This window comes from Molossus molossus, unplaced genomic scaffold, assembly GCF_014108415.1.
Source record: "Molossus molossus isolate mMolMol1 unplaced genomic scaffold, mMolMol1.p scaffold_m16_p_16, whole genome shotgun sequence".
In the NCBI taxonomy this organism is placed as follows: Eukaryota; Metazoa; Chordata; class Mammalia; order Chiroptera; family Molossidae; genus Molossus; species Molossus molossus.
The window spans coordinates 2,406,825-2,423,829 of NW_023425351.1; the positions used below are offsets into that span (position 1 = coordinate 2,406,825).

Consider the following 17,005-nt stretch of genomic DNA (forward strand, 5'->3'; position numbering starts at 1 on the left):
TGGGGAGAAAGAAGCAATCTCAACCTTCCCACTGACGTGGGCTTTTTACTCATACTGTTGCAAAATGCAGCAATGTAGTTTACTGTTGTTATATTAAGACTGTTACCCATGCTACACCATGCTTCAAGACAAAATTTCATTTATTTGTAATTGGAAATAAATATTTCACAATATATAATTATATATTGCTTTTGTGATTAATCACTATTCTTTAATTCTGTTCAATTTGTAACAATGAAAATACATCCTGCATATCAGATATTTACATTACGATTCATAGCAGTAGCAAAATTACAGTTATGAAGTAGCAACAAAAATAATTTTATGGTCGGGGGTCCCCACAACATGAGGGGCTGGTTAAAGGGCCGCTGCGCTGGGAGGGTGAGAACACTGCCCTACGACGACCAGCTGGGTGGCCGCCATGACTCCTGTCTCAGATGAATGTCAAGTACTATTAAGCCACGCGGGGAACTGAAACCTTATTTACCGTGGGCAGAAAGGCATTTGGAGGACGAATCTAGAAATAGGTCAAATTCCCTTCTTTTCTCTGCCCAGCACTAGAACGGAGACCCCACCAGTACCCATTCCTGCAGCACTGGCAGGACTGGGGAACGGGCACAGAAACCCTGAGTGAGGTTGAGATGACATGCTGGAGCCCGCTGCCCTGTCCTACCCGTCATTCAGCAAGAGATCATCTTCCAGAGAGCTGCAGCCAGGGACACAGGAGAAATAAGAAGCTTCCTTTTTGCATAAACGTTTGTTCTCCCGAAGCACTCTGCGTGTATTTAAGCAGCTACAAAATGCAGACTTAGAGCCATGGCTCTTCCTTGGGACTACCTCACAGCCGGGATGGGACTCTGAGAGCCACCAGCACTTTAAGGGCACCTGAGGTGTGTCTTAAATGATTGTGGATAAGACACGCCCCAGCGCGCTGGCCCCACGTGGAGCCACACCGGCAGGAAGCGTGGCTGACAGCGGCTGGAGGCCGGGCAGCGTCCAGAAGACAAAGGGGACAGGAGAACCAGGCTGACCCATGACCCCTCGAGACTGAATTGTTTCCTTCTGGAGAACTCGGACAAATCACCAGCCTCGTCCACCGCGCTTTCCTGCCTCTGAAAGGGGAGTGATGGGACCTCTGTTTCTGGGGGTCCTGGGGATCCACGTGATGAGTGGAAGGACTGAGAGGTGTTCTGTGCCTGAGCATCACCAAACAACACTCCCCATTTATCTTGCTGCTATGAGGGGTTTTGATCTGAATTTCAAATAATAAGGTTCATCCCTAGAAAATCAAATCAATCAATCAATCAAATCAGATACCCATGAATAAATACGGTGAAAATATAAAACCAAGGTGATGTGATGAGAACTACTCTGAGGAGGCCCGGATGTGAGCTTGGACCTGAGTCAGCGTCCTGAGGCCAGTGCAGAGGCAGGGCCCAGGCAGGACACTGTGGCTGTCATCAGGACTCAAGGTAGCACCCAACAGTGAACTGTGCCTGTCCCCCAGCCTCAGGAAAGTCACTGCCTGAACTTCTGTCTCATCTTCCTTAATACATCGTTTGGGCTACCGAAGTCATTTGCAAGTCAAACATCTATACTGCTCTCCCATATATATGCTCTTTCGACTTTGGATGACATTGCCATGTAGTTATGACTTCATCAAGATTGCCCCTGCTAACATGGTGGGCCTTGTCCGATCAGTTGAAGGCCTAGAGAGCCTTCAACTGTGAGATTTCCCGGAGAAGAAATTCCCCCTCAAGATGGTAGCAGGGAAATGCTGCCTGAGTTTCCAGCCTGCCCACAGCCCTGCACACCTCCCACTCAAGACTACAACATCCACTCTTGCCTCCTGTTGGTGACTTGGTAGTTGAGCCTGTTTACTACCCTAGACCCTCACAGGAGGTCCCACATTATATGTGTTCAGTAGCCTGCCATCTAGTGGTGGCAATAGAGAAGTACTCTCTGGGGGACAGTTTTCCTTCCAGAAAAAAACAAAAATAACCCATTTGAGAATATGGCTCTAAGGTTAATTGTATAATAATAAAGTAATATTTTTCAAAAATTATGAATAGTTTATAAATCACTTTTAAAATGGTGGAATGAATCACAAGCCAGGAGTCAGAATATCTTTCTTTTATCCCCCAGTTCTGCCCTTATTGATGTATGATTCTGATATTGCTTTAAAGCAATAAGGCTGTTTTTGATGTTCCTAAGTTTTTTGTCATTTCCAAGACATTTTACAATTCTCTCTGTGTGGCATTTGACTAATTGCCATCCGTGTGACCCCTACCAGGGCCAGGAGCGAACTGCAAACGAGGTGCATGCCCTTGGCCAGAACCAAACCTGGGTCTCATTGGTCCGCGGGCTGACGCTTTAACTGCTGAGCCAAACCAGCCAGGGCTCTGGGTGGCATTTGAAACACTCCTACATCAAAAAATTTCCAGAAAAAAGATATTATTTCAAATATTTTTAAAGCTATTTTGTAATAATTTTTAGAGAAATTGGCAAACCAAATAAAATCATCACTTTTAAAAACCTTGTATCTTGCACAAATAGAACTAGTTGATTGACATTGTATGGAGGTACTCTTTTCTTTACTAGGAGATAGATATTTCTAGTACTTGGACATTTCTGGAAATGTAATGAGTAGCCTCAAAAAAAGCCATGAATTCATCCCAATCTCTGCAGCTGTTATGACATATCAAATGACCCCTGAGGTCCCCTCCTTATTCTAAGATTGTACATTTTTTTAGTAAAAAAAAACCTTTCTAATTACAGATATTTCTGTGACATTTTTCTAGACTTCTAATAATGTAAAATAATTAATTTACTACCTGTAGTAATTAATTTTTCTTAGTTAATCATACTTTCTCATAGAAATACTGTTCTCAGCATAATAATGCCATCTGTCCTTTCTGCTGGTGAATTTTCATCACTAGTTCATGCAGCCACCATACAAGCGACCACTGTAGCAAAATAGGTCCTGGGATGTCTGCCATTAAGACTAAAAAAAATTAAAAATGTGAAATATTTGGAGAGAAGAAGAAAATATTGAAAAGCTAATAAATTTTAAAATACATATGTTGCCCGGCTGGTGTGGCTGACTGGTTGAGCGTCGACCCATGCCGACGAGGTCGCCAGTTCGATTCCCGGTCAGGACACATGCCCAGGATGTGAGCCCGATCCCCAGTGGGGGCCATGCAGGAGGTGGCCATCTCTCTCATCGATGTTTCTATCTCTCTCTCCCTCTCCTTTCCTCTCTAAAATCAATAAAGGAAAAGATAAATAAACCTTTAAAATGCATATAAATTCAAAAAGATATAATTTCTTTCAAGTTGAAAATGAATGCTTCTATAAGAGTGTGGTGTATGAGGTGTGCAACATTTAAAAAAATAATTAATGTTATAAATCAGAATCTCCCAAAGAATACTACTTCTTCAGGTTGCTAGAGGCAGGACGGGCCCACACTGAGGGACCAATTGGTTGTCTAATTGGTTGTTTGAAAAATGCTGTTTCAAGGTGAAGCAAAGGGCTTCTTCTCAGAGCCTTCCCGCGGTAACGCGCCCTCTGACGCGCCCAGGTGGTGCCGGTGGGGACTGATCTCCCAGACCTGTCTGTCCACAGGGCTTTTCACCCCCCCACCCCCGTTTCACTGACCGTCTCTCTACATGATCCATCTCTGTGAATAAATATGGTAAATGAAACCAGACTGTGACATAACGGACGAAAATATTTTTTTCATAGTCATTTGCTGTTTAGGAGGAAAGAAGGGTTTTCTTGCATCAGTGACGAGCTTGGGGAACAGCGGGGCTCCGGAGTCTAAAGAAATCTCTGAAAGTCAGCAGCTGGAAGCCCCGTTGAAACTGTGTGACAATTTCCCCGAATGGAAGGAAGATGAAGCCACTGCAAGGACATTTGCTGTGACACGCTGACCCCTTGTGGCTGTGCACCAACATGACCCTTGGAAAATAATGGCACATATTTGGGAGCTTGAATATTTTGGAGTTCACCCAAACTGTGATTAGTGTCAGTTCTTCGGATTGCTACTAGGGGCAACCCTACCTCAGATATTCCGGTATGCATTGCTGTGGTGAGCAGAAACAAAAAACAATAAACATAGAACAAACTATAAAATATAGAGAAAAGAAATTTTTTTAAAAAAAGAGAAGAGAAATCATCTTGCTCAGGCAATTGTTCATTTCTCTGCAAGTCGGAATATAAAATTTGGATGAAAGTGTTACTGGAAAGGGGACCGGGCCGAGAGGATCTGCCCCCTGCTGGCCGGTAGGGTGTGGGTTCTTGACTTTGTGTAGGAAAAGATTTGCAGCACAAGTCCAGGTGATTTTGGGAGTGTGTTTATTAGAGCCAGGACAGTGAAACAAGGAAGGGCCTAGGGTAGGAGAAGCAGCAGGAGAGTGGGGGGGGGCTGCTTTGGCTCCCTAGAGAAAGGGGGGGGCAGGTCGAGCTGCCGCTGCCCACTGCTCCCCTGGTTGCAAGCCTCCTGGGTCCCTGAGAGCTTAGGAGATGCTCACCTGTCAGGAAGAAAAGGGGGAAGGGAGAGGCGGGGATGTGGTCCCAGGCGGGAGAGCATGCTGGTCCTCTGTTTTGGGGGTTTTAAAGGCTGGGAGTATAAGGGGGTGTTGTGGGAGGCTCTCAATAGAGTATTTATCAGCGTTTCCAGCTGTGCCCTTTCAGGGTCCTGGTCCTCACTGATGGGTCAGTGCCAAGGCAGGGGGTCATAATCACTGCAGCTAATCCTGGCTGCGCCCACCTGGTTTGGCTGCTTTCTGGGCCTGGAGCTGAAATACAACCGAGGCCTAGAGGTCATCTCCAGAGTGGGGCCTCTGCATCCACTGTAAACTGCTTGGATGGTTTGTTCAGCTCGTCTCAGTTTCCCCATTCCACGTGGCAAGGAATGTCCCTGTCTTCTCACTCTCCTGCCTCCAAAGTACTAATGAATGAGCTTTTGAAATAAACAGTCATTCCAGGATTTTGAACTTTTTACCTTTGCGTTACAGTGATACCTACGTAGATACTGTATCTAAACACTAAGTGACGGCTGACTCCTTCCTAATGGGTTAAAGCTCTTGCCATTGGAGCAGTGTTGTTTCCAGAATCGAAAGAGGGTCACTGGAGAAGGGGAGACCTTCACCATACCTGGCCCGGGGGCAATTCACACTCTATAAAGGCAAATACGGTTTCGGTTTCGTTAAAACACAAAATTAGGGCACACAGCACATTGCCCATCGCTGAGGGCTCAGAGCTCACAGCCAGCCAGCTCCTGAAATACCCAGCCTCTTGGGGAAGAAGAAAATGCTAAGACACCTTTCAAAGCTTGTATTCCCGCAAATCAACAAAGTGTAAAGAGTCCCATCCCTCAGCTCAAGCATAAGAACCCTTGTGGCTGCCAGGGACGGTCCTGGCGACTGCAGAGCCTCCTCCGTGAGGAGAAAGTGAAGGCAGGAGTGCCCCCATGTGAGGCCGCATAGAATAGGGCACCTGCTCTCGGGTTGTCCTCACTGAGTCCCCCTGGAATCCAGCGGGGCTTTCTTGAAGAATGCACCAGAGTTGATTCATGTGGTTTCAACACTCAGTTCTTTGGCACGATGTTTTCCTTGGACCGGTGTGGGAGGTTTGTTTTGCTTTGATTTGTTCTAATCAGAAAAAGTCAAGTACTGGAGGAAGAAGTTAAGCAAAGGTGACCTTGGCCCACCCGAAGCCCGGCCGAGCGGAGCTGGCTGCGCCTAGCACCACCGCCTGGGCGGCCACCTGGCCTTCCCGCAGCGTGGGTTCACGCCGCTCTCCTCGGGGCGCAGTCGATGCAGATGCTGGTCTTCACCCCAACACCCCTGAAGACAGGCAGGGAAACGGCAGGTGCAGGTCTGGGAAAATCGTGCACCACGAGCCTGGCACAGAGACTGCCAGAGTTAAACCCAAACTGAAGGACAGATGACAGGGCAATGAAACAGAAAACATACAGCTAAAGTACCGTGAGAACATGTAATTAAAATTTTCCTGCTCACTGACCCCTAGAAACCAGGGACCTTGAAGGAGGAAGAAACCTTCAATCTTGTCCATGTCCTGCAAGAATAACTGCCCCATTGTGAGACTAAGGTCATTTACTCCCGAAGCAGGGCTGCGAGCCGCTGACACCGCTTCCGCACTGCTTGCTTGCCAGGTGCCATCACGCTCTCGCCACCAGAACCCCGCTGTCTATCCAAGCGGGCCTCCCGCTGGGCTGGTAGGAGGGGACAGCCCCGCGCTGATAAAGCGCCCTGGAGAGTGGGGAGTGAGCGGGAGAGGGAAGCACTGGTCCCGCCCTCATCACCGGAACCAGGCGCCGAGAGCTGACGCCGAACGTGTGGGGTTTATAGAAGTGTCCCAGCTGGTGACTGAAGAAAGGAGGATGGACTGCAAGCAGTCATTGTGTGGCCCCAGAAGAAACCGGGTGTGTGGTGATCCTCACAGCTGCTGACGCCCAACACCAAAACAGCGAACACGGGGCGCTCCAGGGATCCTGCTGCACGTATTCAAACGTGTAAAGTGTTCTTGAAAAAAAAAAAAAAACTAACATCAAGTGATCCCTCTTCCAGATCTAACTACCACTTACAGGAGCGAGAGGAGACAGGTAAGTTGAAGGACACCTCCAGATGGCATCAGCAAACCCAAGCCGTGAGCACCCCGTCGAACAGGTGACCCAGTTTCTTCCACAGGAAGCAGGGGGAGTGGGAGGGGAGGGGACCTAAGAGAGCTCAGGGACACATACATCGATGTCACCTCTCCTCAATCAAATACATCAAGCGTAAAAAAAAATTTATGTTGAGAACATTTGAACATTGACGATATACTTAGTATTAAGGGATAACTTTGTTATAAGAGAACCATGATGACATTTCGGACTCCTTCCTGGAATGTTTATGGATAAAATCACAGGATGGCTTGTATCTGTTGGACAGTGGTTCAGAGTGGGGAGGAGGGGCGAGGGGTTGGCCAGCCGACCAAGAGGCCAATCTGCCCTCCACTTGTTTTCGTAAATAAAGTTTTGTTGAAACGCAGTTGTGCTCATTCATTGACACATGGTCTGTGGCTGCTTCCTCCACAGTGGCCAGGTTGAGTGCTGGCCACAGAGGCGCTCTGAGCCCACAGGCCGGGAATACTGACGCTGGGACCGTTGCGGAGAAAGCCTGCCCACCCAGGTCAAGCCAGCACGTTGGCCCTGAGCGGCCATCACTGAGGCTGAGGGATGGACACCTGGGGGTCAATCGAGGTATTGGTTCCTTTTGTGTAGGTTCGAAGTGTCTTATCACAGAAAGTTTTACATTTTTAAACAAACACAAACACACCCAAAGGGCTGGGTTTGCTCCTCAGGATTCTTTAATCCGCCTGCCCCCAAGGGATTCATTTACATAACTTAGTTTTCTTTCAAAGGCCCTCTCTGTCTTCACAAAACAGCCCTGAAGAAACTGAGTACTTACTTTGAGCTCAGCTGAGGGGATATTTACAAAACATCCCGTGTTTCCCCCTTTCGGGGCAAAGCTGGGGAGGCTCTGGGTGGAGCCCAGCCAGCCCTGACCCTCCTGCTGCCCGTCCTGTAGCAGCAGCTTCACAGGTTGACAGTCGCAGAGTCACTGTTGCTGTCAACACTGCTGAGCGCTCTGTGGTCAGAGCCACTGAAACTGGAGGAAACTAGTCACCCAAACCCTGACTGTCAGCTGAGGAACGGCTTCCTGGTAACTCCTGTGCCCCGCGCTCTCCCAGACCAGTGCCAGTCTGAGGGCTCCCAAGACGCCGCTGTCCCCGCCTGGCCAGCCCTGACCTGTCCCCATGCTGGAAACCGCAGAGCTGTGCTTCAACGTGGACCATGGTTACCTGGAGGGCCTGGCCCGAGGCTGCAAGGCTGGCCTCCTGACCCCGCAGGACTACGCCAACCTGGTCCAGTGCGAGACCCTGGAGGGTAAGCTGGTCTCCCCGGCTGGACAGGGAGGGTGCTGCTGCCCACGGACGAGGACCCAGGTGGGGGCAGGGAGCTGGGCGCAGGTTCTTATTCCCAGGCCCAGACCTCAGGGGCCGGAGAACTTGGACCAGAGAAACAGTTACATCTCTGTGTTCAGTATTCTCTATGTGAAAATTTTATTTTCCTTTTATCATAATGTAGGTAGGTACTTTGTCACCAATAGAAAGTCAATATTTTATACACTTCTGGTAGGTGCTTTGAAATATCACTTATGTTTTTACTATTTCAAAAGTGTGGTAGCTATTCCTTTCCTTAATGGTGATGTTTAACATCTTAATAATGTTGTGGCGCGAGAGAACCCAGAGACCACCGGAGCCAAATTAAAGCCAAATGGAGAGCAGAGCCGGCCGGCGACGGATCCCGAGTTCTCGGCAATCAGCCCCGACTTTCAGCTACTATTTTATTTCATAGGGGGCTTGTTACAACCTCTGCAACTGGCGTTTCTTGTTGGCCTTGGGGGAGAGCAAGCCAGTGCAGAAGCCGAGGCAGTTGGCGATACGCGGGAGGGGGCGGAGGTGGGAGGGAGCTGGGGGAACTGGGTCAGCACACATCTATCCTGCTGTTCATCCTGCTATTCGTTCTATTTTCTAAGTTCTAAAAACTAACAAGTTCGCTTAGAGGACACACTCATTCAGAGGAGCACAGGCCGGCTGGCCCTTCCTCAGGTCGCCTCTGCAAGCTCCGTGGTTGGCCTTTTGTTGATCTCATCAGGACGAGGTGATAGGAGCCGTCCATTCCCCGCCGGTTTCAGGGGAATCGATTCATTGTTTCCTCACCTGACTTTTGAATTCTCTGGTAATGGGTGTTTAGGACCATAAGTTTAACTGTCTGGGTTCTTTCTCTGATATATCTAGTCAACCAGTTAATAATTATGGGGCCAAAAAGTAGCCCTAAGAGCAACAATAGAAGAGGTCCTGCTATCGCTGATAAGAGGGTTGTAACCAGAGACCAATGATATAGCCCCTCGAACCAGCTGCTCCTGATTTTCTTAGTTCTTCTCTGTGTTGGAGCCTTTGCCCAACTAGGGAGAGGCCGTCTCGTGTGATGCCGGAGTGATTAGCGCAGAAACAGCAGGTCCCCCAGAGCCATGCACAGACCTCCTTGTACTAAGAAGAGATCAAGTCCCCTTCTATTCTGTGATGTCAGCTAAGGAATTTAGGGACTTTTCTAATAGGTGATAGAGCTTTCTAGATTGAGGGGTCTCGATCTATCTGTTTACTAAGTGCCTTAAAATTCTGGTCTCCCGTGACTAGTGCAGTTGTACCAACGGCTGCAGGGCCTGCTGTTCCTAAGCTCGCTAAGAGGAACTAATATGGGTGTTGCCCGTTTTTCCTTCCAGCTGAGATTCCAAAATGTTCGTGCCGCCTTCACCGGAGTAAGAGTAGACCTGCAGGATTACATAAATTAGAATACACAGTCCAAAGTCATCATGTGAGTTAATACGGGGAGTCAGTCTGGTAGTGCACGTGAACCAAGTCTCTTCTGGGGCTACGAGCAATCTGGGGTGTCTGTCTTCTCGGGGGTCCTCTGGCAGAGGAATTAAAATATAAGCTCGGGGTTCCACAGGATGTGTTAGTGGCAGTAACGTATCCATCGTGGGTCCGAATAAGGCTCCACAGATACTACGTCGGCTGCTGGGGATCCCCCCGCAAAGAAGCCAGTGCACCCGGTCACATCCATGTCCGTCCGACACCGGTCCTCCCATACACAGGACGCAACAGCCAGGCTCCGAGAGCCGCCCGCCCCGCCAGCAAGGCAGGAGGAAGCGGCAAAGAGTCATCTTTTTTATTCTTTCATGTCAATTTTCCATTTTCTATCATTCATAAATCTTAAATCCTTATTATCTTCACAATTTCTTTTTTACATGTCAGTAAATTGTTGCACCATGAAAGAAAAAACTTTCTCAGTTAAACCGAAAAGAGCTTGATCTTCAGGCCTCTGAGGTTTAATCACGTTCTTTCTTTAAATAATCCAAGCATGACTTTACCAAATATCTCATAGTATAAGCCCCTTGAGAGTGAGGACTGTTTGTCTGTTGTCCCCTCACCGTGCTCCAGTGGGGAACAGACTGTGCTAAGCCATCTGCACTGATTGGTTTCCTTTCATAGGAGAGAAAACAAATCCTTGAGGAATTCCAGGTCCTATTGGAAGGACTCAAAACTAATTCCAGATCAAGAAAAAGTTCTTAAAATTCAAATCCTGAGAAGGTTGTCAAACATATTTGACCAAAAGATTATATAGTATTATTATGAAACAGTACTTAATTATTTATTTATTTGAAGTGATAACAACAGATGTTAAACATAAACATAGGTCAGTGAAACTTCAGTTCTTATGATTAAGAAAATGGGTCTTTAAGGAATCAGGTACCTGATTAACATAACATAGAAACATTTCAATAATATCACTTTTGCTTCCCAGGCAAATACTGGGGAACAAAAACTTTCCTTTTGGCTGAAAAAGAAGCAAATAAATTCTATATTATTTTATATTCATGTATATTATTAAATTCATTATTTACCTTATGATTTCCTTCTAAGATTTCTCTTAACAAATCTTTTACCTTTCGATTGGCAAATATATTCATATTTTCAATAGACATTTTTTGAATCTACAGATCATTAACAGATCCAAATCTATCCTCTAGCTTTTCTGTAAGAAGAACCCAAAGTAGGCAAACTCAGGTTAATTAACATTTTAGTGTATCCTCAGGAGGGTCCTGAAGGACGGATATATTTTCCTCAAGGACCCGGGAGGAGTTAACTGTTCTTCAGGGCAGGCAGAGGCATTGTTAACAAAACTGTTTTTCCTTTCTTTTGAACCTCTGGACACTGACATTTCTTAATATAATTGGGTTTGTCTGTAGTTATATCAATCCAAATGTCAATATATGGCATTTGATCCAGGTGTCCAGGGCTCCTGTATATTTTCTGATGGACCATAAAAGCCAATTGCAAATTGAAATTACCTTTGGGTGGCCATTAACCCCGAAGGCAGGCCATTCAAGTTCACATAGGGTTTGTAAGGTCCCAGAGCTTACCGGGACATTATATTACTGGGACATTATAGCTTTTGCCCTAGTTTTGAAATCTTTAAAATTATCCAATAGGCATTGCAATGGAGGTTTGTACCAGACTGACTTTGGCCCATGACAACAAAAGGAAGTGCAACCAGACAACAGCAGGCAATCCAGAGGGCCAATAAACAAACAGAAAAACAATACAGACAGGGCTGAAACCGAAGTTACTGAAACCAAAACAGAACTGACAACTGACATAAGTTCCAGAACCGACTGAAGACTGAAGTTAATGGACTGAAGTTCCCTGTGACGTCTCGCAGGGGGACCTGGCCGGGGAAGTAATGCCGTGTCCAGCCTTCCCCTTGCCACTGAAAGGCGCCTACCAGACTGAACAGAAAACAGTACTCACCGGTGACATTCCAGATGACTCAGAGGAGTCCAGCCACTCTCTCAGAATTCAATTTAGAGCAGGATTGGAGACCGGGCTAGGGAAACTGGGAGGGCAGGCTGAGTCCCGAGGCAGAGGAATGTCCCTCCGAGGCCTTCCCCCAGAGCAGTCCCCCCTGCAGTTTTGATAGCTGGCCTAGTGGTCTGGTCTGGGGCTTCCCTGTAAGGGAAGGATCTAGCTGGGGCCTCCAAATGTTGTGGTGTGAGAGAACCCAAATTAAAGCCAAATAGAGAGCAAAGCCAGCTGGCGACTGATCCCACGTTCTCGAAGATCAGCCCCGACTTTCAGCTACTTTTCTATTTCATAGGGGGCTTGTTACAAATCTCTGCAACTGGCATTTCTTGTTGGCCTTGGAGGAGAGCAAGTGAGTGCAGAAGCCGAGGCAGTTGGCGATAAGCAGGAGGGAGTGGAGGCGGCGGAAGGGAGCTGGGTGAACTGGGTCAGCACACATCTATCCTGCTGTTCATCCTGCTCTAAAGTTCTGAAAACTAACAAATTTGCTTAGAGGACACATTAATTTAGAGGAGCACAGGCCGGCTGGTCCTTCCTCAGGTCGCCTCTGAAAACTTCATGCTTTGCCTTTTGTTTATGTAATCAGGACGAGGTGATAGGAGCAGGCCAGCACAATAAGGGAGCACAGTGTTATACATTTTTAAATGTCTTGATAACTATATTGTAATACATTTGGTTTCCTTTGAAATCCTATCTATTTTCATTCTGCATATTTATAAATATTCTTAGGAGAAAAACATCACCAGATTGCTTAGGGATCTATGGCCAAAAAAAGCTAAGAACTTTGGTCCAGAGAATTTTATTCTCTCGCTAGTCTCTCTGTATCTATTGACAAGAGAGCTTATTTGAGGTTTGTCTTTAATTGAAGCTTTAAGAAAATCCACCGAGGTGAGGCCAGGGTCCTGCCTTGACCTCTGCCAGGTCAGGGGCCGAGCTGGGCTCTAGCCTGAGCCCAGAGTTCTCACGTGTAACACGTACCGGTCGCGCACGCTGTGTTGAGCTGTTTGTAGAAATAAATGAGGTTGTACATGGGAGAGTGTTGTTAGAACTGGGAAGCACTATAAATGGAAATAGTCTGTGTTTTGAAATCAGCTTATTGAGGTCTGGCTAATATATAAAAGCTGTACGTATTGAATGTAGACATTTCAATGAGTTTAGAGAGAAGTCTGCACCCGGGAAACCATCACCACAGTCTATGAAAACCTATCCATCAGCTCTAAATACTTCCTCCCACTTTGTTATCGAGGGGGGTGGGGGTTAACTACGGGTCTGTGCTGCACCCAAGATCCGCAGGACTTACTCATCTTGTAAAACAGAAACTCTCTCTCCTTTGACTCCACCCCATTCCTACCTCTCTGGAAATTATCTTTAAATTACAATATTTTCAAAACCTTACCAAAGACTTCACATCTATGATATAGTATTTTTATTCTTAAAACAGCTATAGTTGCTCCTTTTGAAACATACTCATAAAATCAGTAGTGTATATGTCCAGAAAGAAGTGCTTTAGACTTCCAGATTATTCTAGAAAAAGCCAGAAAGCAGAGATCATGCAGGCTGCCGGTAGTCAGGAGAGCACAGAGAAGGCGGACAAGCCCAAAGGCGACTGCCGAGCATCCTGCAGTCTTGCTGGTGGTTCTGGGCTGTGACGGCCAGAGCTGAGGCCCAGCTGCCCAGGCTGAGAGGGGCCATCTCCTCTCATCAGCCATGGAAACAGCCAGAAAACGCTTCCAGATGCTAACTAACTCTGTTGGCTACAAATAATTACAATAGTCCCAACTCCTAAGGCACTAAAGCATATTACATGAGGAGTTTGGGGACTGCAGAGTCTCAGCCACATATTGAAAATCCGCATCAATTGAGGTAGAAAAACATTAATGGGACCCAGGGCAGAATGAGTGTTTCTGAGGGAAGTCATTTGAATACATTCTATTTAGTTTTGTCAAGCTTTCAAATGGGCTAAAAATGCAAATTTAAACACCAACAATACACAAAATGTCTTCAGGATACATAACAAGGTTTGGGCAGCTCACTAAAGAATTCAAAGAGGAACCACCTTCAGCTTCAACTGGGAGTGAAGGAAATGTCGGACCCTTGACCTGAAGAATAACATTCTTAGTAAAATACAGACGGGTGCACACACACAGAATTTTCCATCTGATGTCAGGGGTTGAAGGAGTCATCCCTGCACCCTGGTTGAACGCCCTCTATGTCCACATGGCTTTGCTGTTTTTCTGTCTCGTGTGTTTCTTTTTTTCCTCCCAATAATTTTTTTTTCAACCATTTTTTGCACAGTTATGTCTTAATCCGTGCCAACCCACCTTGTGGGCACTCTCAGGAATATCAGTGTGAATCAGGAAACTATGGGTTATAATGACTGCTGAGAAAATCAGTCTAAATACAGTAAGGGTTTCATGTCCTCCGTGAAGAGCAGAAGCTGTGGCTAATCTGACGCTCCTGACATCCTGTCAGGAATGGAGGACAGAGATGTTGTTCACTAAAACATCTGTCTCTGAGTTCTAGTTAAGATCCGCGAATGAGTCTTGTTTGTCAACAGCTCCACTGTGACACAGAAAGTAATGTCTGCCTTCCTGATTATTTCATAGGATGTTGGTTAGTAGGTAACCTGTGAATGGTCATGTACCTGTTGCACTGAGAGACCATCGCCACCTCCCTAGCCTCCCTATCGTGATAAAAGTTAAGGATTTGGTATTGTGTTGACTTCTCTATACAATATGCACCATAAAATGAATAAACAAGAGTGGTAACAGTGTCACGAGCATGCTGTGTACTAAAGCAACACTTGCTGTAAAAGAGAACCAACTGGGCAACGATAAATCCTCTAGTCCTCAAAAGGAAGATATCTTGTTACCAGCCTATTGTTTTAGAAACACATAAGGTTTCAGGTGGGTTTGGAAGAGAGAAAATGCAGATTGTCCAGACAAGCTGTGCAAAGCCCTAGGGCTAATATTCATGCAGACCTGTGCGAGTGTGGTCAGAGGGACTCATCTGTTCCCAGGCCTGCCCCGTGTGACAGTGAGCTGAGCCCTGGCGGGGACCCTCTGACTCAGTCCCTCCAGAGGACAAGAGAGGGAAGTTAGTCTCCTGGCCTGTGCCAAGGGTCTGGTAGGAGGCTGTGTCCACACAGAAGACTTTAAGTTCTTTACAAGAGACTTGAACCAAAATAATGATGATGAAGGGGCATAAAATATTCTGTAAAAGAATGAACACCACTGTTTGTATGAAGACGTGATTTCTCGCTGACCCCGCCTCCGGGGCCACTGACCTCTGCTGTCTCCGCAGTGTTGCTTTTCCAGAAGGTCCAAGCGGCGGCCCCGCCGACTGAGGTCCAGTGAGGTGCTCTGTGCCTTTTCGTGGCAATGCTATCTTTATAGATCTTAAAAAGGACCAATGAGCCTGTTGCAAGCATTCTTTCCTCGTCAGAAAGACAAGGTGGTGTAATGAATACTTTGGAGTGCGAGAATTTAGGAACAACATCTTTTCTACAATGTTTGGTGGACGTGTCCCCAGCTCTCGGGTGTGGTGAGAGGGCTCTCTACCATCCTTCTGCGGACGGGACAGAGAGGAGCAGACTATGCCTCACTAACAGTGACGTCCCACGAAAGGACACGAACTTCATTCCTTTCCAGCTGTGCCTTCAAGTACCAGTTAATTCAACAAGTCTGTAGTGAGCATGTTCTAGCTGCAGCCAAGAAAATGTAGATACAAAAGGTACAGACCCGGCCCTGGCTGGGTAGCTCAGTTGGTTAGCGCATCGCTGGATACACGGAGGTTGTGGGGCAATCCCTGGTCAGGGCACATATAAAAATCAACCAATGAATGCATGAATAAGTGGAACAAAAAAATCCATGTTTCTCTCTCTCCCCCCCTCCTCTCTCTAAATCAATAAAAGATAATTTTATTTTTGTTTATTTTATTTTCTGTTAATCCTCACCAGAGGATATTTTTCCATTGATTTTACATAGAGTGGAAGGGAAAGAGGGAGAGGGGAGAGAGAGAAACATCCACGTGAGAGACACATCTACTGGTTGCGTCCCGCATGACTCCGACAGGGGTTAGAGATGGAGCCTGCAACCCAGGTATGTGCCCTTGACCCGAAATCGAACCTGAGACCCTTCGGTCCACAGGCCAATGCTCTAACTGCTGAGCCAAACCAGCCAGGGCAATAAAAAAAAAAATTATTTTTATTTTTTATTAATTAATATATTTATTTTCGTTACAGATGTTTCTCCTTTTCCCCCCACTGATTCCCCCCTCCTCCTCCCTCCCTGCCCTGTCCCCAGCTTTGTGTCCATGTCCATTGTTCATGCACACATGCATATAAGTTCTGTGGTTTATCTCTTCCCCACCATCCCCTCTTCTGGGGATTGTCAGCCTGTACCCCACTTCCACGTCTCTGGGACTACCCCATTCCTCAGACTGTTATGTTCATTATATTCCACAAATAAGTGAGATCATATGATACTTGTCTTTCTCTGTTTGGCTTGTTTCGCTTAGGATAATACTTTCCAGGTCCCTCCATGTCGTCTCAAAGGATAAGAGATCTTTCTTTCTTACAGCTGCATAGTACTCCATTGTGTTTATGTACCACTGCTTTTTTATCCATTCGTCTACTGATGGACACTTGGGCTGTTTCCAGATCTTAGCTATTGTAAATAGTGCTGCTATGAACATGGGGGTACATATATTCTTTCTGATTGGTGCTTCAGGCTTCTTAGGGTATATTCCTAGCAGTGGGATCACTGGGATCAAATGGCAGTTTCATTTTTAACTTTTTGAGGTAACACCATAGTGTTTCCACAGTGGCTGCACCAGTCTGCATTCCCATCAGCAGTGTACTAGAGTCCTCTTTTCTTCACACCCTCTCCAACACTTGTTGTTTGATGATTTGTTGATGGCGGCCATTCTGACAGGTGTGAGGTGATACCTCATAGTTGTTTTAATTTGCATCTGTCTGATGATTAGTGATGTTGAGCATTTCTTCATATGTCTCTTAGCCATGTGTATGTCCTGTTTGGAGAGGTGTCTATTTAGTTCCTCTGCCCATTTTTTAATTTGGTTTTTTGTCTTCCTTTTGTGGAGTTGTATGAGCACTCTATATATATTGGAAATGAGCCCCTTATCTGATATATCATTGGCAATGATGCTCTCCCATACAGTGAGTAACCTTTCTGTTTTGATGATTGTATCTTTTGCTGTGCAGAAGCTTTTGAGTTTGATGTAGTCCCATGTGTTCATTTTCTCCTTTGTTTCTATTGCCTTAGGTGATGTATCAGTAAAAATTCTGCTGCGTATGATGTCTGAAATTTTGTTGCCTACAGTTTCTTCCAGGATTTTTATGGATTCATGAGTCACATTTAAGTCTTTTATACATTTTGAGTTTATTCTTGTGTAGGGTGTAAGTTGATGGTCTAGTTTCATTTTTCTGCATGTAGCTGTCCAATTTTCCCAGCACCATTTATTAAAGAGGCTGTCCTTACTCCACTGTATG

General features: G+C 46.1%; 1 protein-coding gene across 2 annotated transcripts in view; it reads left to right on the forward strand.

The window, feature by feature from the left end:
- The first annotated feature begins 7,685 nt into the window (after window positions 1-7,685).
- The window catches only part of ATP6V0D2 (ATPase H+ transporting V0 subunit d2), a 29,095-nt gene continuing 19,775 nt past the window's right edge, over window positions 7,686-17,005 (forward strand). For both annotated transcript variants that reach the window (XM_036264083.1, XM_036264084.1), the window contains exon 1: window positions 7,686-7,954. In XM_036264083.1, the coding sequence (XP_036119976.1) occupies window positions 7,825-7,954 (130 nt within the window). In that variant the 5' untranslated portion in view covers window positions 7,686-7,824. The remainder of the gene's footprint in view (window positions 7,955-17,005) is intronic.